Raw genomic sequence first — 21,693 nt, 5'->3', positions numbered from 1 at the left:
TACAGGAATACATCGAAACGAGAGCGGTATCTTGAATTTAGATAATGCTGAGGGATACTCATTGGGTAGCGTATGCAAAGAGGGAGGATCGAGCTATTTATTTTGATAGTTTTGGCAATCTTCGACCACCGAAGGAATTGGTACGATATCTAGAAAAGACATACATCGAATATAATCGCACAGCATATCAACGGTATGATCAAAGCAATTGTGGACAACTATGCCAGTTTCTGAAGGGAGTTGACAATCAATTTAAGAACCGACATTGCGTTGTATAAAGTCAGTATTCGATCAAACATGTCATTAACGTTTACGTTGACCGGTAAGAGTAGTCTGCTATCGGTAAGCTATTTTCCAGCCATAGATTTGAGCGATGGTGATTACGAACTCGGTCTGGCAGATTTTGAAACGTACCACGCGATACCGAATGTAACATTGTCTAATAACAAATTTTACTTTGACCAAGACGACAAAAAAATTGTCATTCCCGAAGGATCGCACGAACTGCATGACATAAGCAGATATTTAAAACGTGCAATATTACAACAATATCCTCGTCTCAACGATGTTGTAAAAAAGAAGATGCTCGAAAAAGAAGATGAAGGGAACGAGTATCCATTGATTATTCGAGCTAATAACAATACGATGAAGAGCGAGATCAAGCGCTTATCGAATAAATTTCGTCAAACCTGATAACATTGGACTGCTGCTTGGATTTTCGTCGAATCGTATGCTGGAGTCGCAACAATGGCACGAATCAGACGTACCGATAAATATCGTCAACGTAAATATTATTCGCATAGAATGCAATATGACCGCTGGTGCGTACAGCAACGACAAGTGCGTACATACGATACATGAGTTTTCACCGAGCGTGCCACCAGGATATAAAATATCGGAAACGCCGATGCAAATCATTTACCTTCCGATCATCGCACGGAGCATTACTGATTTAACGATACGTATTGTGGATCAAGACGGCCAATTGCTCGATTTTCGCGGAGAGGAAATCACCGTTAGATTGCATATACGCAGACGACAGCGATAACAAGGGTGTTGAATGAAATGCTAGTGTTGAACGAGCAGGTGAAACAAATAAAGGACACAATTTTTGAAGCGACGACTAAGAATACTAAATCATACGGTAAAAAGAAACTCAACATATCCAACGTTAAATTTTTAAGATCATTAGGATTCATCGTTCGAAATGATTGATATCTTAAATATTGGAAGTGAGCCGGTCTTTGACGATCGCGTCAAGATTGAGACTCACACGTACAATCCGTACGCAAACACGACCTTTGGACAATACGATGAAATAAGAATACCTATACAACAGCAAGATTTATACATCTTGCCATGCGAAAGCTTTCTCTATGTCGAAGGAAAATTGACGATAAAGAAGAAAAATAATGAATCAGTGACAATTCTTGGAAACAATTGTGTAGCATTTATGTTTGAAATTGATGAAATTCGATACGAACTCAATGATGTGGAGATTGATCGCAACAGAAACGTCGGAATAACCAGTACAATCAAGAATTATGTATCGCTGACGTATGACAAGGCGCTATTTTGCGAAACGCAGGATGGGACATTTCATCGATCATACCGGAAGGATACTTTAATTTTTGCGTGCCACTCAATCTGTTGTTTGGCTTTTGCGAAGATTACAAACGTGTGGTTGTTAACGCTCGTCACGAATTGATACTGATACGAGCGCGCAGCGACAACAACTGTATGGTGGGAGTTTCGACGATGGAACCGGAAATAGAATTATTCAAAGTACAGTGGCGAATGCCTCATGTAATGTTGAATGAAATCAATAAACTATCTTTGTTGCGAGCTTTGGAAAGTGGGCGATATCTGAGCATGAGTTTTCGCTCGTGGGATTTATACGAGTATCCTTTATTACAAAGTACAACTAAACATTCGTGGGCTGTAAAAACGTCGACTCAGCTAGAGAAACCGCGGTATGTTATCTTTGCTCTGCAGGCGAGCCGAAAGAATAACATGTCTGAAGATGTTACGATATTCGATGACTGTAAATTGACCAATGTGAAACTTTATTTAAATTCCGAATTTTATCCGTACGACGACTTAAATCTAGATTTTTAACAAAAATAGATACGCCATCCTCTTTGACATGTATGCACGTTTTCGTAAATCATATTACGAATACGATTGTTACGAAACGCTTTTCACCGTAGGAACATTTTTGACAAAAATACCTATTATAGTCATTGACTGCTCGCAACAAAACGAATCCATCGAGAGCGCTACTGTAGATGTACGAATAGAATTTGATTGTAAAGAAAATGTACCGCCGAATACTACCGCTTATTGTCTCATCTTGCACGATCGCGTTATTGAGTATTGCCCATTATCCAATGTAGTGCGCAAGATTATGTAAACTGCAACGTTTGCAAATATCCCTTCTTTTTTAATATAAGAAAGGAATAAAAATCCGATGTATTTGTCGATGGAGCGTAGTCTCAAAGGAATTGTTTTTTCGTCATGATCGTCATGATGATCGTTTCAACGTTTGCGGATCTGCAAGGATTCGTCGTCGGAAGGAGATTTGTCGTGAAGGAAGTGGCTGTGTTGAGAAATGGGACAATTCTCTCATTATATTTTTGCAAGTTCTATACCATGGCATCTCCTTACAAAATCCGACAAATCTTGCGCTTTCTGGTTGATTGCAAATCATCATGGCTTGCGATAGGAAGACGGAATGATTCCATATAGCATGGCGGAACGTTTGATTACAACAGCTGTGATTGACACAGAAGATGAAGCTCTCATATACATTAAAGGATATCAGAAGAAAGAATGGTTGACAAATATGCTCGATAGCGATGCGAGGAATGATGTCATCATCGAAACCTTGGATATTGATTATAAAGATTTAGAATCATTGAATAATCTAGATGTTAACAATACTTTTCGATGTGTAAAACATTCGAAACATTGCGCGATACAAAATGTATTTAAAATATTTAACTGGTGGTTACAACGCCAGAAAGAAAAATTTTAAAAATAAAAAATATTTAAACATTAATGTGTTGTATTCTTTTACTCTATCCATGTATATATTGTAGTTTAGATGCTAAATATAAGTATATGCAAAAACTGCTAGCTTGACACAAATGATAGTACATACACATATATAACATATGAAATTGAGATATATAACATATGAAATTGAGATATATAAACGAAAGAGACCGAGACTTTTGTCAGTAATTGAGATATATAAACGGAAGAGAGAACGAGACTTCTGAATCTATTGTTAGAAATTAAAGATATTATGGCTGATAATAATGTTATATTAATTAACGATGAAGAAGTAATGGCAAATAATCAAAACGAAATCGAAGTGATAGATTTAGTGAATGAAGAAGTGATAGTAGCAAATCAAGAAGAAATTGAAGTGATTGATTTGGTAGATGAAGATAATGTTGAAGATGAAGTTATTGAAGATGAAAATAACGGTGATGATGATAATGTTGTTGATGACATTGATGATGATGATAGTGATGACGACGATGATGCAATGAATATTGATGAAGAAGTGCTCGAAGACTCTGATTATGACAATGATGATACTGACTTTAATATGAGTTTCAAACATAAACTCTTGAATCAACGTGAAATTAATGCAGTAAATGAACTAAGAAGAATGTGCCGCGTTACATTTTACTATTCAGTAGGAAATTCTAGTTCGAGATTTTGTACAGAATGTTTTGTGAGAATTAGAGACTTGTATTCGCATATTAATGTTCTTCGTATACACGAAATTGACTCTTTTGGCACAATGGAAGGACTATTTTGTACCGAGTGTAGAACTCCGCTATATCAAATAATGTTGTGTGATATGTGTTCTATATGTGTATATTAAAACTATAGAGCACATAAATACTACATATAAATTATAAAGGTACGTATGAATATTTATTTTAAATTTACAATAATTTTTTAAATTTTAAATAACTTCTTTGTTTTTATTTGTTATAGTCAGTGAAAAAAGAAGACATTAACATAAATCTCGCGATGTCAACCCGTATTTCTAAAAAATAAGAAAGATGCAAAGCGTATCATGTATCAGCGGCAAGACGAAGGAGTCCTTAACCGTCAGTAGACATTCAGACTCGATTCATCAAGTATTAAGTGCAAGTTCTACTGACTGAATACTAAGTGCGTGCGAGTAACTTATAAGGTAAATATTATAAAAGAAAAAAATTTAAGTGAGTTAAATAAAATATAATATTAATTGTGAAATAAAATCAAAAGATGAAACCGCCAACGAGCCAAGAAAGCGTGAAAGCAGTAGACGGAGTTATTCCGGAGGAGTATCCGAAAACTTACAAGCCGCTTCTGCTGGGAACATGCGTAAAAGCTATAAACTCTGCCAGTATCACCTACAGAGAAGATGACGCTCCTTTTCGAAAGATATATGAAGACTGCTTGCAGAAGTGCAAAACTTTAATCGTGTTCGAGTAGCAATAACAAACTGGCACACATTACACAGTAAAGTAGTGCCAGAAAATTATGAATTAAAAAGAAAATGTTTTATTTGTCATAAACTTTTAATGGAATATAATATAGCTTTAGATTGTCGCGAGTGTATTAAAGAGTTTATAATTAATAATGAAAAATATTATTGGTTAGATGAGGTAGATATATTACAAGACGAAGAAAATTAAATTTAAGTTACTAAATAATATTTTACAATATTTTTTACATTTTATATTTTATATGTTATATTTTAAAATTTCAGTATTTTAGAATTTATTTTCTAACATATCGTATATGTTGTATTCTATATTACATTCTTAAATTAATGTTTTTTTATATTTCCTTATTTATGTTTAATAAAATATATTTCATTGACCTACGTAAAATTGCAAGTTTGTAATTTTTAACATCGAGAGAATAGGACCATCATCTCTCTAGAGTACCAAGTAGCTCTTAGTGGAGTAGTGAAGTAGATTCTACCGCTCCTACTTGCGAGATGGTGCACATAAGAAAAGTCAGTCTCGACACGAAGGAGTGAAGTGCATTCGAGAGAATAGGACCATCATCTCTCTGGAGTACCGGTCGTGGGGATTCGAAAGAATACATGTATATATGTATATTGTAATATATATATATATATATATGTATCATTGTATTGTTGACGTGTTATTCTAAATACGTTATTTGCGATAAATCATATCATCACATGCCTCGGTAGTCGAAAGGATAAGATGCCTGCCCGGTAAGCAGGAGATCCAGGTTCGATTCCTGGCTGAGGTGGTATTTTTTCGCAAAAATAATTACGAGTTTTCACGACTGGTTCGTGGTCGGGCCCCGCCGTGACGCATACCCTCCCTTCTTCTTTTTAACGTGTCCGATAAAATGATCTTACCGTTTTAAAGATATATATTTCATACCGTCGACCTATGTGGAATATTTTCGCATGTGATATCTAATTTCGGAGTGTATCAAATGATATATAAAGTAGATAAAAAAATAAATAATATCAATCACAAAATTAAGAACAAAACTTCAATTATAGATTGTGAATTATTAGCGTACGCAATAGATAATATTGCACACTATGCATTACATGACCAATAAATATATATTATGATAAATATTACTCGGTTTATTCTCCATTCTTCCTTTCAATTCAGCTGTTTCAGGTTGCGCTGCGATAACGAGTCGCGTGCCAACGCATCTTGTCGCGAATAATAATATCACTCATAATAATAATAATAAATTACTAAGTAATATTTAAAAAAATCTCCTTTAAAAAAATAATTAATTTTAAATAAAATAATTAATTTAAAAAATTAAAATTACAAAAGATATCAAGACAAAACGAGATACCTTGGTGGAAAAAGAGAGAACTTAAGAAAAGAGGAAGGAAGAGAGAAGAAAAAATGGTAAGAGAGAGAACATGATGACAGCGGTGGCGGCGGCGGACCCCGCTGACCCCTCGCTTCGCGGATCCCGCACCATATTCCACCTCCTCGCCCTGCGGACCCCGCGCCTAGTGACGCACTTCCTCCCTCCCTTGCCCCGCGGATCCCGCATCCATCGCTTATGGAGTGCCCCGCGTCGCGGAACCCTTCTGCCCCTCTACCCCCCTCGGAGCTCCCGAGTTAGAACCGGCCTTATATAGCTACTTATGAAAATATAATATATTGATTAATAAAAAAAAACTATATTATATTATTATCTTTGATAAAAAAAAATTGCATAAAGTATGAAAAAAATATTTATTTAATAAGAAAATAGTATATAAAATAAATGTATGTATTTAAATAATATTATTACTTTAAAATAAAAAAATTGTAACGGAGCGTTTTTGACGCTCGTTACTAAACGCGTGCTATGCGGCTTACACCATTCGGAGTCGCCCGAACATCCCCGAACACAATTAAGCGATACACGCTAATCTATTACGCGTCGACGGCATGACAGATCGACTGTTTTGCTAAATAATTTTTAACAAATCACGCGTTGACGTAGCGCAAAAATGGGTATATAAACTCAGCGAATTTCGATAAAGATCCAGTCCCGTCCGACTATCCGATCCGTTCGCTCCGATTTGATTCGACTGATACGAGAGTAATACCGAGCGTGAATGACGCCTCAGTAATAGACAGTAACGAAACTTCCTGTCAGCACCTTTGATGTTAGCGTGTACGAAATTGAACTGCACATGCGCGAGCTAAGTAGGTAACTAATCATAGATCTGCTCTTCGATGCTGTATTAGACTGCACTAAAATGCTTTCTCTACTCTCTATACTCTCTATCTCGCTTTCACCAAACTTTAAATATATATCTATTTATTAGTTTCAAGTACATCGAATGTATATACACTACTTCCTCTCTTTTTCTAACTTATTTATATGCTAGCATCATATTTAAGAGATAAATTAAATAAAAATAATATAAATATGATATAAATACGTAGCTAATAATAAAAAATACTCTATAGACAATATAAAATATAAATATCAAATTTGAAATATAAAAGTAAAAAAATAATTTAAAAAATACATGTAAAAATATATAAATATTGATTAATAAAAAGAAAAACTATATTATATTATTAATTTTGGTAAAAATATTGCATAAAATATGAGAAAAATATTTAACAAAAGAAAATAGTATATAAACGTACGTAAATAAACGTATTTAAATAATATTATTACTTTAAAATAAAAAGATAAATGTAAATATATATTTCTTAAATTTATAAAATTTAAAAAATATTAATATAAATATTAATTATATTTATAAAATTTAGAAATAATACAAAATTTAACGAATACATAGGAATGCAAATATACAATAGTAAAAAAATATTTTTGTATAGAGATAAAACAATTTATTTTAAAAGTATTATAAATATATTTATACATATATGCAATTACAATTATGTTAAATATAATGGTTATTTATTTTTAGAATAACAACAAATAATAATTTTCAAAGGAAATAACATTTTTTAAAATTTTCAATATTCTAAATTTATAATTAAAAATGTAACAATAAAAAATCTGTATAAATCTTTATACAGATTAACTATTCTCCAAACTATTCTCCAAAGAGAAGATTATTATATAATTCTTCTTTCTCAGTTCACTTTATTTCCTCACTGATCACTATTCATTGAACACTGAACTATTCACTAATCAATATTCAATATTCATTCAATACTGAACTTCTATTTTTTTTCTTTGACACGCCTTAACAGAGTAAACCAATGCTCGGAATTAATTGCCCAATTTCAAAGATAACGTCTACAGTTTCCCCACTACCGCCCGAGCCGCCGTAGCCTTATGCTTCAGAAACGTCTTATATTAAAAATGCACCATTTCCTCCAAACTATTATTAAATCAATTTCTTTATTAAATTATTTTTATTTTTACAAACATTAAATTTTTTTAACATATTTTATGTGTTTTATAATATTTAATGATAATAAATACGTTTATAATAGAATTATTACATAATACTTAGAATAATTAAAGTTTTAACAATAGGTTTCCGTATTACCCATAAGGTACTATTGTTGATGTATGCGTTTTTTTTTAGTGATTTTTCCAGTAGACCTATTCTATTAAAAAATAAGAAATCAAATATATGGCTTAGCAGAAAAATAAAATTCTATATTGTAAAATATGATATATAAAAAATAAGAAAAACAAAAGAAAGAACAATTATAAAAATATTAATTTGATTTTTTGAATCGTTCGTCGAATCGTTTACACGATTCTATTAGAGATGATATATAATAATAAAAATTTTAAAAGAATTAGTTTGCATCAACGAGAATAATGATGCACAAGAAAAGAAAAAAATATTCTTTGAATGATACTACATTACTATTTCTGCTGATGCAAACTAGTTCTTCCAAAATTTCTATTGATATATCATTTCAACTAAAATCATGCATACAACGTAGAAAATAAAATTAATTTTCCATCTAACATCTAGACAAAAAAAGTTATACCGGTCACGCTCTTATTTTTCATTCCTTGTCATCAAGTCATATATTTGATTCTTTTTAATAAAATAGGAAACTATTAAATAAAAAAACTATTAAATAAGGAAATTATTAAGGAAATTAAATCATATAACATGTTTGCCATCAACAGAACCCAGATAATTTGAAATGTTCAACTTCTTTCAATATCCATATGTACATTTTTTCCAATCTTCTTCTGTAGGTATAGAAAGATATATTGAGTTTAAAACTTTAATTAAAACAAGACAAACTTCTTCTTTTATCACTTCTCTTGCTGTGGCTTCACTAACTCTAAACGCCAAAGCTATACTAAATGGTCGGTCACCTGTAGCAAGATATCTGAAAAAATATTACAATAATTATAATATATTTATATTAACTATATAGTATGAATTAGTTACTAGGCATCTAAATATGAAATATGTTATAATTATATCAATACCTTAAAGTTATTAAAAGTAGTTTTGGGTTTAAAGCACGAGAACTTTTTTTTGTTAAATAGGGTTTTGTTATTTGTACTAGTTGCTGAAAATATATCAAAGTCATTCTGGTATAACGATAAAATAATTTAGAATCATTTTTTATTTCTCGAAATAAATTATTATAATCCCCATTTTGATCTCTCATCTCTATTAATAGGCCTCACAAGCCATTGTCTATTTAATTACCTAGTTTGTTTTCTTTTATATATTAGCAGATCGAACGTATAAATTTATCCAGTATATTATCAAAATTAAAAATTCATCTTCATTTTTCATTTTCATTAAAATATTGCAAGTTATGTATAAAGGTACATTAAAAAAATAACATAAGATGTAATCATATAAGATTTATTATTTTTGTTTCATTAAATGTAAATAAATCATTTAGTTTATAACATGCTTTATACTTCGTGTCATCATAATTTTAAATATATTTCTTTAAAAATATTTTTTATCTATGTGTTCTATTTAAAATAGAAGATCATAAAAAAATATTGTATTCGCAATGACCTGAGAAACGTCTTTATTTCAAACTTAAAAAGCTCGAGAGGACAATTAAACCAGTAGTAAACTATCTCGCAGAGATGTCTCAGATTGTATAAAACTAAGCTCGTTATTATATATATATATATATATATATATATATATATATATATACATATATACATATATATATATATATATATATGTATATATGTATATATAGTGTATGTATATATGTGTGAGTATCATTGAATCGTGACGTGTTATTCTAAACACGTTATTTATAATAAATGTCATCACACGGTCAAATAAGAAGGGAGAGTGCGTCACGGCGGAGCCCGACCATGAACCAGTCATGAAAACTCGTAATTCTTTTGCGAAAAAATACCACCTCAGCCAGGAATCGAAACTGGATCTCCTGCTTACCGGGCAGGCATCTTATCCCTTCGACTACCAAAGCATGTGATGATATTTATCGCAACTAACATGTTTAGAATAACACGTCACAATTCAATGATACATATATATACGTATATTACAATATATATATATATATATATATATATACATGATTCTCTCAAATCCCCACCACCGGTAGGGTCATCTCCAGAGAGATGATGGTCCTATTCTCTCGATGGATGCAGGTCGGACTGCAGCGGCGACACCCTCCAACGCCATTGGCAAATATACAAATAATCATCCTGGAGCACGACAGGAGAAATTGCATCAAGTATGCCTCGAAAGGATAAGATGCCTACCCGGTAAACAGGAGATCCAGGTTCGATTCCTGGTTGAGATGATATTTTTCGCAAAATAGTTGCGGATTTTTACGACTGGTTCGTGGTCGGATTCCATCGTAGCACACGCCTTCCCTTCTTATCCTCTTTTTATAAAACTAAGATCACCAAATATATTTATAAAAAATAATAAAATGGATAATAATACGTTTTTCTCTGCCTTAACCTACATCTACGCTTACGGTAAACGTAAACGTTTACGTCTCGTTCTCTGCCATCAGCCTTACTTAGCGCGTGCACGCACGCACGCACGCACACGCACGCACGCACGCACACGCACGCACGCACGCACGCACACGCACGCACGCACGCACGCACGCACGCACGCACACGCACGCACGCACGCACGCACGCACGCACACGCACGCACGCACGCACGCACACGCACGCACGCACACGCACACGCACACGCACACGCACACACACGCACGCACGCACGCACGCACACCACGCACGCCCGCCCGCTCGCACGCCCGCACGCAATTTTACTTGAATTAATTATTTGTTTCTGATCCTTTTTGTTTTTTATTCTAATGAAATTCATTTTCGTGTTTGTTTACGCAGTACTGCAAGCAGAGCATCCAAAGTAGGACTTTCGAAAGCTGCGCAGATGAGATACATCCTTGCGTAAACGAATGATGAACTACAGTCACTTTCACAGACAGAGTAAACGAGGGTGAAGTCCAATCGGACACATTGCCGATTGGTCAATTAAATAAAAAACTTTGATAGGTGGTTCATTAGAAAATTCCTAGGCATCGGCTGATGTGAGTGGTGTGTCCGATTGAAAATGTGCGCATCTGCTCCTGATTGACGCTCTCAGGGGGCCAGCGTCTAAAATTTTTCCACTATTCAATCGTTGTGAGTGGCTAGTGGTCAATCGGGACGTGGTCAAACGGGTGTCATCCATTCACCTCCGACTAATTAATCCGGCTAAATCCATAGTGAAAAAAAAAAATAATTAATTACAATTGACTAAATAACTCATAAATCTTTTCAATTGCACTTCAAAATTCTTCAAACGAAATACAAACGATTTAACACAGTAATTTGTAAGAATTAGACGACCGTAAGCGGTCATGAAAGAGATTCGGAATATAAACAGCTAACAGAGAGGAGCCGTCGTGGTCGTGCAGACTAAGTGTCGGATTGGTAGACGAGGGATCCCGAGTTCAAATCCAGTCGGTCTCCGTTAATTTTTTCCGAATCTAATAGATATCTTTCAAATTCTTCAACCGGATCTTTTTTCCGGTCAAGTGTATGCGAATGTAGAATCGAATTGAAAATTTCGGTGGAAATTAGACTAGTGTCACCTGTTGGAAAGCACTAGTAATTTGTTGTGCGAGATCGATATATTTTTATTTTGGTATCCCCCTGCGCTTGCTATAGTTATATAGCCATAGTTATATAGTCATAGATATATAGCTATAGTTATCTTCTGTCGAGAAAATACGGCAGTTTATAATAGAGACGTAAAAGAGTGTGGAGAAGATGTCACGCAGAGCAATTAAAGTGATTAATTGGTCGGCATTAGCCGAAAAAATTCCAGAGACAGAAAAAACTGCATTCGCCGCCTTTAAAGCCAAATCTGATCAACATCTGCGACGGTAAATAAATATATCCTTTCGCTAATCGCACGCACATACATGTATGCTATTATATAATATTGTCGATTAATTTTAGACGAGTTTTTTACTTCAACGATTGATTAATCGCATAATGTGCAAATGCTGCTTTTAGAGCAAAGTTGTATTTGTGCATAATGCGATTTATTAATTAAAAATCTCGCCTTTTATTGTGTCGATGGAATTTTAATTTTTGTAATAATTGCATACTAGTTTTATAAAAGAAATATTAAACATAAAATTTTTTCTGTAAAAAATATACACGTAATTCTTGTCAGAATAATCTTGATTTCATATCTGTTAGAATATCATTCAAATATATTGTACGTTAACTTTTTGTAAGATGTGTGTGGAATTATTAGGGTAATACTCTGTGGAATATAAAACATACAATAACAAATTTGCTCTCTTGTATTACACTAGACTAGTGTGTACCAAAAGTGCTGCTACAAAATTATTAAAATATAAAAGTATATAAATATTTTAAATGACTATACATAGTTAACGATGAGTTTTTTGTATATTAGTAGAATATGCATTAATTATTTCATCATGAAGGAAATATCTTGTCATTGCATTTAGATATTCAATATCTATAATAACTTTTAATGTATAATAATCTGGTAGATAATTGAATTTATGCTATAAAATATATTTCATGTTTATAATATATATCATGTTTTATATGTTATTGAAAATAAAAATTTGAAATGTTTTTATATTTCTACTTTATAGAATGAACTCAAATCCAGAAACACCTCCAAAAATTGATTGGGCATTCTACAAGAAAAATATTTCAGTGCCTGGATTAGTTGACAAATTTCAGAAGGAATATGAATCTTTCAAAGTACCATATCCTATAGATAAATATACTTCAGAAGTTGAGGCTCAAGAAAAAGAAGTGGTAATATGTTTATATTCCAAATATCAAATATACTTTTAGCATTTAATTTTATTTTTAAACTAAACATGTATATATACACATATATTTATTTATATACAGAATTCCAAAATTGGGCAATTTATTGTCGAGTCGAACCAACGCATTGCCACTGCCACTAAGGAAATTGAGAGAATAAGGAATTTACTGCCATTCTCAGAAATGACAATGGAAGATTTTCGAGACGCCTATCCGGATCAAGCCATAAATCCTGATAAACCAACAGCTTGGCCGCATACATATGAAGTACAGCCAGAAAACGAAAAAGGACGACCTATGCATCATTAATAATCTGTAATGTTGTGTTCGAAACAGTGAAGTGTAGTCATAATTTACTTCTAATATTTGATGATTGAACTACGCGCGCGTATCAAGTTGAGAAGAAACATTCTCTTGTATTTCTGTTACTATCATATATTCAAAGTAAATTTTCTTGCTTTCAGATGTAGATCTTTTTGTGTCACAGCTTGCGCACGTTTATCAAAAAGATGGAAATGTATTTTGATAAAGATACATCCTTAAAAGGCTTGATAAAGTCATTAAAGTAAAACAATAATCGAGGGAATTAGATATAAATAATTAGATACAAATAATCTAACAAAATTAACATAAAATTCTACTTACAAATTATTTATTTTGCTTATGGGCTTAGATGTACCAACTATCGAGAATTTAACTTGATACAAATTTGAGATTTATTTGGGAGAAGGGGTTGAATGAAGGTGGTGACTCTAGCGCAATCCATTAGACTTTGAAAACTTTAGACATTTGTCTGAACTTTCTTTTATTGAAAATTCCTTCAAAAGTGAGTTATAAATCTCTTGATTGTCTATAAGCTGTTTTTAGAGGCATCCTTATCGATAAAAGACTTCAGATAGATCTATATGACCAATATTAACAGACATTGTAATAATGATCAGACGTTATAAGCTGTATTTGGAGCACAATAACTTTACTGAACTATCCTCTTTACACGAATGCTCACACTCATTCACGAATTTATATAAGTTAATAACGTTTTAATTATTGTGAATATTGCAAAAATAGTATAAAATTTTCTTATATTTTCTTATATTTTCTTATATTTTCTTATATTTTCTTATATTTATAATATAACCTGCTCTACTTGTCCACGAGAAGTATGACGAGACGATGATTGTCACCGAACATCCTATATATAATAGCAAGACACGATATTTTTTTTATAAACAGTTCTAAATACAGCAAGTAGGACTCGCAATTACACTGCGCGAAACTCGGAATAAAAATTAACCATATATTTTATATTTATTTATGCATTAGGGCAGGAACACACATTTCTGCATAATGCATAACGCATAAGAAAATGAACCAATCACAATCTTCCATTTCTCTCTCTTATAATGGAAATGAAAGATTCTGATTGGTTCATTTTCTTATGTGTAATGCATTATGCAGAAGTGTGTGCTCCTGCCCTTACGTTTAATTTTTATTTTAAATTCTTATTTTCAAAATTTGATATTTAAGGCTCGATTCTTTCGTGGTGCGACATGGGTTGTGTGTCAGAGGCGTCAGAGGCGAGAAGTGACATGTAAAAAATTTCTTGCGTCGTACAGCTTTATTTTGTATTTTTTCCTTAAAAACATGATATTTTCGTATTCTTAAAACTTGTAAAAAATACCAGAAAGTAAGATATCTGTCCAATAAATCATATGTCCATAAATCGTAAAAATGTAAAAAATTCTTGAAATAATGGTCAATAATGCTCAGCTATCAGAAACAACTAAATCTAGTGGTTTCGTGATCTCCGATGGCTAAAGAGGTTAGGCGACAATTTTCCGAAAAATGGAGGGGATAATGCTGGTACCAACGAAATCCTCTAAACGAAATAATTTTAATTTCTATAGATTAGTAACACGTTCAAGTAGTAATCTGTTGGTTTGCATATCCTTTTTGACATATATGCACGGGCATGTACGTAATAAGTATTATATATTAGAATGTAAATATAAAATACATTATAGTATTTTATTAAAATAAAATTAAATAAAGACAAATAAGTGAAAACATAAAGTGAATAAGATGAAAAACAATGATAAATATTATATACATTAACGTTATATAATAATATACTATTATTAGTATATAATACATTATATATAATATAATAGTATATAATCATTATTATATAGTATTACAGTATATAATAATATACTATTATTATATAACATTAATGTATATATTTATCATTGTTTTTCACCTTATTCATTTTATGTTCTCACTTATTTTTGTATTTAATTTTATTTTAATAAAATTCTGTAATGTATTTTATATTTACATTCTGATATATAATACTTATTATGTACATGCATTATGTACATGCATGTCAAAAAGGATGTGCAAACCAACAGATTACTACTTGAACAGTGCTACTAATCCATAGAAATTAAAATTATTTCGTTTAAAGGATTTCGTTGATTTCGTACCAACATTATCCCCTCCATTTTTTGGGAAATTGTCGTCTAAGAGCCGCAGCACACACTTTTGCATAAGGCATAACGCATAAGAAAATGAACCAATCCTCCATTTCTACCGTACATAATGCAAATAAAAGATTCTGATTGGTTAATCTTTTTATGCATTATGCCTTATACAGAAGTGTGTGCTGCGGTCCTAATCGTTAAAGGTCGAAGCACAGACTTTTGCATGACGCATAACACATAAGGTATAGCGCATAATATAACGAATGCCAACACACAAGCTTGTGCGTGAAGCCTTATATTTTAACCTAAAAATCGATGATGTTTCAAATGATGTTGATGCCGAATCACGCCGAATCAATTACAAAGTAAAGTACACAGTTTAATCAATTACGACAGTAAGCGTCGGCATACGTACTTTGAGGTTTGTGAAATACGTGACCTGTCGCCATAGTCTTGGAAAAAGCGTTTAAATTTCAAAAAATAAACATCGTAAAATTAGACATATTAAAAGTAAAATATTAATATTTTAAAATTAAATAAATATTATAATAAAATAACAAATATTTCAGTGATTCATTCTTTATTATATTTTACTATTTATGAAATATAATAATAAAAATAATAAAACATTTCAGAAAATGTAACATTTCAGTAAATTATATATATTTTATATTTTACATATAATATAAGATATAATATATATTACAATATAAAGATTTACATATGTACTATAGTTAGATAGAAATATTATTATAAAAATTTATTTCATTAATGCACAGAATTAAATAAAGCTGAAGATAATTTTTACCTTTTGATTTTACATTTACTGAAAAATTTAGTGTTGGAATTGCATGCAGTCGAAGTCTATTTCTTAAATTGTTTAAAAAATTGATGAACCCTAAGAGCACATAATATCATTCGAATATTCTACACTCGTAACTGAAAGTACTATAGTCATACGTACTATTGCCTAATATACCAGAGAACATTCATATGACATCTAATGGTATATCATTTCTCATATATTCTTAAGCTTATTTTCAGAATATAGCGAATATACTTTAACGGCATATGATATCATACGAATATTTTGTATTTATACTGAATGTTATGATTCGAAGTCATTTTTCATCATTTGACGTTAGTGTACTAAATAATGACGTAAAATAAACATAACCTTTGTCGCGAAATATTATCGTCATAAATATATCGTCATTTAATCGTCGTAATTTTTAAATCATTTTAAATAAATAAATAATAAAATAATATTATTAATTACTATCTTTTTTAATTAACTATAATATATAAATAAGAAAAATATGTCCCATATTTAATGCAATTATTAACAAATTTATAAAAAAGTAAACAAAATATATACAACAATTTGTAAACAATTTTCGTAAGAAAAATTCTCATTAAACATAATATACGGTCACGGCTCTAAATGTAATTAAATTATCTACTTAAGAATTACATATGCAATCGAAATTTTAAAATTACGACCATTATTATTAAGACCATTTATATGACAATATAGTAACATTCATTAACTGGATCTATTATATTTTATGTCAACTTTCCGTGTTCACTTATACCATCATTTCAGTTGCAGGTTTCATCCCATTATAGAAGTTAAGCAGCATCGAGCAGGATCCCAAAAAGGATGGATGACCGTTTTAGAAACATGCCAATGATACAAGATAAAAAATGTTTTATTATTTTCTTTCATTTTTTTTCATTTTTTTCACTTATTTTCCGTAAGAGGTATCACGTATATTATACGTATATTATAGATATACATATATGTCACGTATATTATAGATATATATATATTATATATCTATATATTATAGATTTTCACGATCTATATAGCTATCTCTATATACCTTTATGCATGCCCTACATGATATACTGTTTTTAAACCATTTTCATCCTATGGCCATACTGCGGGATATTCTCCAGTACATACTAGGGATTAGGTTAGTGAGCGGTAGATCTCAGTACATTCCATAGTATATCGCAGTACGTATTTCGAATGTTCAGAGAATATCTCGAATGTATTTATATGTATCCCGTGGAACATTCTCAGAATAGATGAGTGCTATTAAGGAAATGTTCATTGTAAATTCTGTAATTTATACATAATTGTATTTATACATAATTGTATACATAATTGTAATTCTAAAGGTGTGTCTATAGATCTATTACAAAATTTTAATCATAACTTAGTTATCATAACTTAGTTATCATAACTTAGTTTAATCATAACTTTTAATTATAACTTCTAAAGAGAAAAATGTGAAAATTACTATTTTTTTAATTAAGATATTTAGAAATAAAATGTAAATATTGTAACTTAATTACATGTATAGTAATAAATATGCAGGATGTCCCGTAGCACTGTCATCATCGCTCATGAGAAGATAGACGGGAGCGAGATAAATTAAAATATCTTATATCAATTTATTCGATATTCGCAATAATTTTCGAGTTATTAAATATTAAAGTTGCACAAATAAGAGCGCGCGGGGAGAAAATGCTCGTCTACCTGACCCGTAGGACGACTCAGCGTGACAACAATGGTTATGGCCTCGCCCGGCGCTCGGCGATGGGCGGAGCGCACGCGGCGAGGGGATAGCTGCCGCACACTCTTCGCATTCGATCTACAGGTCAGGCGGGCGAGCGTTTTCTTTCCGCGCGCTCTTATTTGTGCAATTTTAATATTTAATAACTCAAAAATTATTACGAATATCGCAAATTGATATAAGACATTTTGATTTATCTCTTTTCCGTCTACTTTCTCACGAGCGATGAAGATAGTGCTACGGGACATCCTGTATAAACATATATATATATATATATATATATATATATATATATATATATATATAAAACATATATATAAAACATATATATAAAACGGTTCCTCCTCGCTCTCGCGGTCCGCGGGATAGCTGCAGTCGGGTTTGTCCGGGTGAGAGGACGAATGTTAATAAAATAACGAACGCGTGGATTTGATTATATACGCTTATTTATTCTAAATTTACTATATTTACTATGCACAATTTACAGATTTTAATTCAGACTACTAATTGGTTCGGTTTTCGGTTATATACAATATTTACAACGTTCTGATTTCTAGAATCGGTTTTCCTAGCAAGTGCCCGTGAATTCTACGTAAACGCGAGTATATTCCGAGAATGGCTTCTTTCAATTCGGCGTGCCACGAAGATAGGTGCACGGGACGCGAGGATACGTGGCGTGTCGGAACGCGCGGTGTTTATTCGCGTGGCCGAATCAGCTGTTCGTCTGTCAGTCGTTAGTTTCTGGGCGGATCTTGGTCTGGAATTCGGATTTAGATTTTACTGTGACTCGGAAGTTCCCTGTTCCAAACCGATAGTGGTGGATTTTGCATGCAAGGGCTTGCTTTTCGAAGCCCAAGCTAAGAAGCTCTTTAGCTTGTGAAAGGCTTGTGTGCTCTGGAGGTAGGAGCGACTTTCACCAGAAGTGCTCTAGAATCGCTTTTCGGATCAGGAGAGAAATATCAAGACTCGCACTGGAATGGGTTGCTGTCTCACCGGTAAAAGGCGAAGATCATCCGCCAGAGCCGGTTAATATATCCGAGCTGTAATCGGGTATACGTCGGCTCGCGCTCGGAATCCGCGCTCGGATTCTGGGATCGACTCCGGGGATGATCTCGCCGGAAGATCCGCGAAGTTCGTCGAATGCGCTCGGCGATTCCGTGAAGATGTTTAGTGGCGCGGTAGCGAGGCCAGCGGCGGGGCCCAGCGCGCGGTCTATCGTGTTTTCACGTGCTATTTACGAATCCGTGCTGTTTGGATTTTTTTGTGTTGGTCGACGTCTGTTGGTCGGCGTCTGGTGGTCGACGTGAATTACCCGATAGTGGGATCGCAGGGGAGAGATCACCGTGTCGGTATCCCTCGGTTGAGGACTTTAATTACAGATGTAATTAACGCCGATTTACAATTTGTTTACGAAGGAGGAGGTGATTCGTTATATATATAATACATAATGAAACATACATGATACACACACATATATATATATACGCAATTTTGCTAAAAGAAAAAGTTGTTTCTTTTAGCATAGAGAATCAGTAGCCGTATATATATATATATATATATATATATATATATACAGGGATACAGGGTGTCCCAAAACTCCCGCATTTGGAGTACATTACGTGATTCTCTATGCTAAAAGAAACAACTTTTTCCTTTAGCAAAATTGCGTGCGACGAATAGTTTTTACAGTGAATCAGATTAAAAGTGATGAATGACACGCGTATGTACATAGTGATCAGGGCCGGCGCGCGTTCTTCAAGCCGGCGTGGCCGGGTACCTAATTTTTGACGACTTTATGTACTATATTGTTTAAAATATGATAAAAGTTAACAAAATAAATATTGTTTTCATCCTTTACGTAACAATTCAATAAAAAAATTATCTGATTTTGTAACATTTTGTAACATTATCTTGTAAGAAATATACAACCGTAAGTGGTCATGAAAGAGATTTAGAATATAATCAGCTAACAGAGAGGAACTATCGCGCTCGTGCAGATTAAGTGTCTTGGTAATAAGCGAGGGATCCCGAGTTCCAAATCTAATCGGTCTCCGTTTATTTTTCCGAGTCTAATAAATATCTTTCAATCTGGAAATAAAAATAAATGTAAATAATATGGAAATAAAAATAAATGTAAATAATATGTGTGAACTGAGCATTCTATTATTTTAATTACTGCGCAATTGCATATGACAATAAAAAAATACTGAATTTAATGAATACTTACGTGATTAATTACGAGGAGCCGTTTGACCACCGTCCCAATTGATTGGCCACGATATTGACCATGTTGCAATTGACCATCGTCCCGATTGACCACAATCCCGTTTGGTCATAATCCCATTTGACCACCGTCCCGATTGACCACTGTCCCGATTGACTACAGTCCCGATTGACCACTGTCTTGATTGACCACCAACGTTTTATTTATTTATAAAAATAAAAGTAATTTAGCAAACAAATATCTAAATGACAATTTAGGGCAGTTTGGGACAAAAGACGTACGAATGGCATGTTTCCCATACGGCTCCTGAGGCACAATCGTTCGGCGTTGAGACTCAGTGGTGAAGGAACTGTAGGCGTCGTTTTCGAAATCGGCCCGAAATGTGCAACTAATTCCGAGCGCTGCTCTAAAGTATTTACTTGTTTTATGTATTATTACATTAAGGAACGAAATATGTGTAAAACGGTATTATTTTAACAAATATTCTTTTATAGTAGTATTTGTTTCTATCCATAAAGATTATTTTTCACAGATAGCAACTGGTGATCAAATATTATCCATCGTGCTGGCTTTCAGATGTGGGAGTCTACTGTTCGGAAAATTATTCATGAGATTTGTAACGGCACGCATGCCGTCACTAGTTATAGGGCCGACCATCAGCCCGGTGCTCTTTGAGCGCCACTACCCGTGTAATCCTCACCGTGGGGAACTCCCCCCACGGAGAAAAATCAAAAAGATAGGGGCAGCCGGAGCAATATATAAGCCGGCTCGCCGGACGAGTCGGCACCAGTTCCCGTCTCGAGCGAGACACTGGAGGTGTTCCCGAGCCTCGATCGAGATTTCCTTGCCTTCCTGACTTGCTGCCTAGACCACAGGAAAAGATGTTACCGGCGTTGGTCTTCCTGACTTTTTACTTAGACCACGGAGAAGGGTGTTACCTCTTCGAAGCCAGAGTGTTACCGGCGTTGGTCTTCCCGACTTCCTGACGCTATCGCGGAGAAAGGTGCTATCTCTCCGAAGCCAGGGACTCCTGATGTCGGTAGCGTGCTCGCACGCGCGCGCGTGACTGCCTTCGCTTGGGTTTGTACATATTGTACATAGTTAGCTTGTAAGTCTCCTGTGTTCTCTCTCTTGCGCCATGTACATAGTTATCTTGTAAGTCTCTCGCTACCGCTACTCCGTTTCTGCGATCTTTGTAGATACCGCTACTCCGCTTCTATTAACTCCGTATCTATCGCTACCGCTACTCTGTTTCTGTAAAATACTGTCACTCCGTTCCTGCGAGCTCTGTATCCCCCACTATTGCTATTCCTTCTGCAATCTCTGTAGATATCGCTACTCCGCTTCGTGAGCTTTGTATTTCTGCCTATCGTTGTAAATACTATCGTGCGGAACATTATACTGCGCCTGAATACACACTCGCATACACCCACACGTGCGCGCGCGCGCGCGCACACACACACACACACACACACACACACACACACTTATCCTCTGTACGTGATTAGTCTCTCAATAAATCTTATATTTTGGTTAAATTACTGTGTTGTTCGTAAGCTCGGATCTC

The 21,693-nt window shown here is 33.5% G+C and overlaps 1 protein-coding gene, 3 long non-coding RNA genes and 2 pseudogenes across 5 annotated transcripts; 4 read left to right on the top strand and 2 right to left on the bottom strand.

Moving 5' to 3' along the window:
• Positions 1–1,206: 1,206 nt before the first annotated feature.
• On the top strand, positions 1,207–2,419 carry LOC112552555 (uncharacterized; annotated as a pseudogene).
• Positions 2,420–2,517: 98 nt separating this feature from the next.
• On the top strand, positions 2,518–3,037 carry LOC148936000 (uncharacterized; annotated as a pseudogene).
• A 5,607-nt stretch (positions 3,038–8,644) lies between these two features.
• Positions 8,645–10,028, bottom strand: LOC105426426 (uncharacterized). Its single transcript, XR_967757.3, has 2 exons — positions 8,971–10,028; positions 8,645–8,867 (listed from the first exon to the last, which is right to left on the bottom strand). It is a non-coding gene; the product is annotated as an uncharacterized LOC105426426 (long non-coding RNA).
• A 99-nt stretch (positions 10,029–10,127) lies between these two features.
• LOC148935999 (uncharacterized) lies at positions 10,128–11,491 on the top strand. The gene is made up of 2 exons (XR_016139824.1): positions 10,128–10,271; positions 10,855–11,491. It is a non-coding gene; the product is annotated as an uncharacterized LOC148935999 (long non-coding RNA).
• A 192-nt stretch (positions 11,492–11,683) lies between these two features.
• On the top strand, positions 11,684–13,297 carry LOC105426425 (ATP synthase subunit d, mitochondrial). Its single transcript, XM_011637648.3, has 3 exons — positions 11,684–11,897; positions 12,651–12,819; positions 12,919–13,297. The coding sequence occupies exons 1-3, from the start codon at positions 11,782–11,784 to the stop codon at positions 13,141–13,143; spliced, it is 510 nt and encodes a 169-aa protein (XP_011635950.2). The 5' UTR covers positions 11,684–11,781; the 3' UTR covers positions 13,144–13,297.
• Positions 13,298–17,215: 3,918 nt separating this feature from the next.
• On the bottom strand, positions 17,216–17,905 carry LOC148935998 (uncharacterized). 2 transcript variants are annotated; one of them, XR_016139827.1, is made up of 2 exons: positions 17,682–17,905; positions 17,216–17,445 (listed from the first exon to the last, which is right to left on the bottom strand). It is a non-coding gene; the product is annotated as an uncharacterized LOC148935998 (long non-coding RNA). The 2 variants fall into 2 exon arrangements; XR_016139828.1 differs by having other exon boundaries at positions 17,216–17,418.
• Between the last annotated feature and the right edge of the window lie 3,788 nt (positions 17,906–21,693).

Source organism: Pogonomyrmex barbatus, unplaced genomic scaffold (genome assembly GCF_055798465.1).
Source record: "Pogonomyrmex barbatus isolate J1 unplaced genomic scaffold, ASM5579846v1 scaffold3, whole genome shotgun sequence".
Taxonomy (NCBI): domain Eukaryota; kingdom Metazoa; phylum Arthropoda; class Insecta; order Hymenoptera; family Formicidae; genus Pogonomyrmex; species Pogonomyrmex barbatus.
Note: the sequence above shows the minus strand (reverse complement) of the source record. Positions and strands in the feature narration are given on the sequence as shown.

What these genes read in the sequence shown, in the direction of transcription:
- LOC105426425 (XM_011637648.3), top strand. Translation starts at nt 11,782, where the DNA reads ATGTCACGCAGAGCAATTAAAGTGATTAATTGGTCGGCATTAGCCGAA. An exon ending in TCTGATCAACATCTGCGACG is followed by an intron (nt 11,898 to 12,650) that starts GTAAATAAATAT and finishes TCTACTTTATAG; the next exon opens with AATGAACTCAAATCCAGAAA. An exon ending in AGGCTCAAGAAAAAGAAGTG is followed by an intron (nt 12,820 to 12,918) that starts GTAATATGTTTA and finishes ATTTATATACAG; the next exon opens with AATTCCAAAATTGGGCAATT.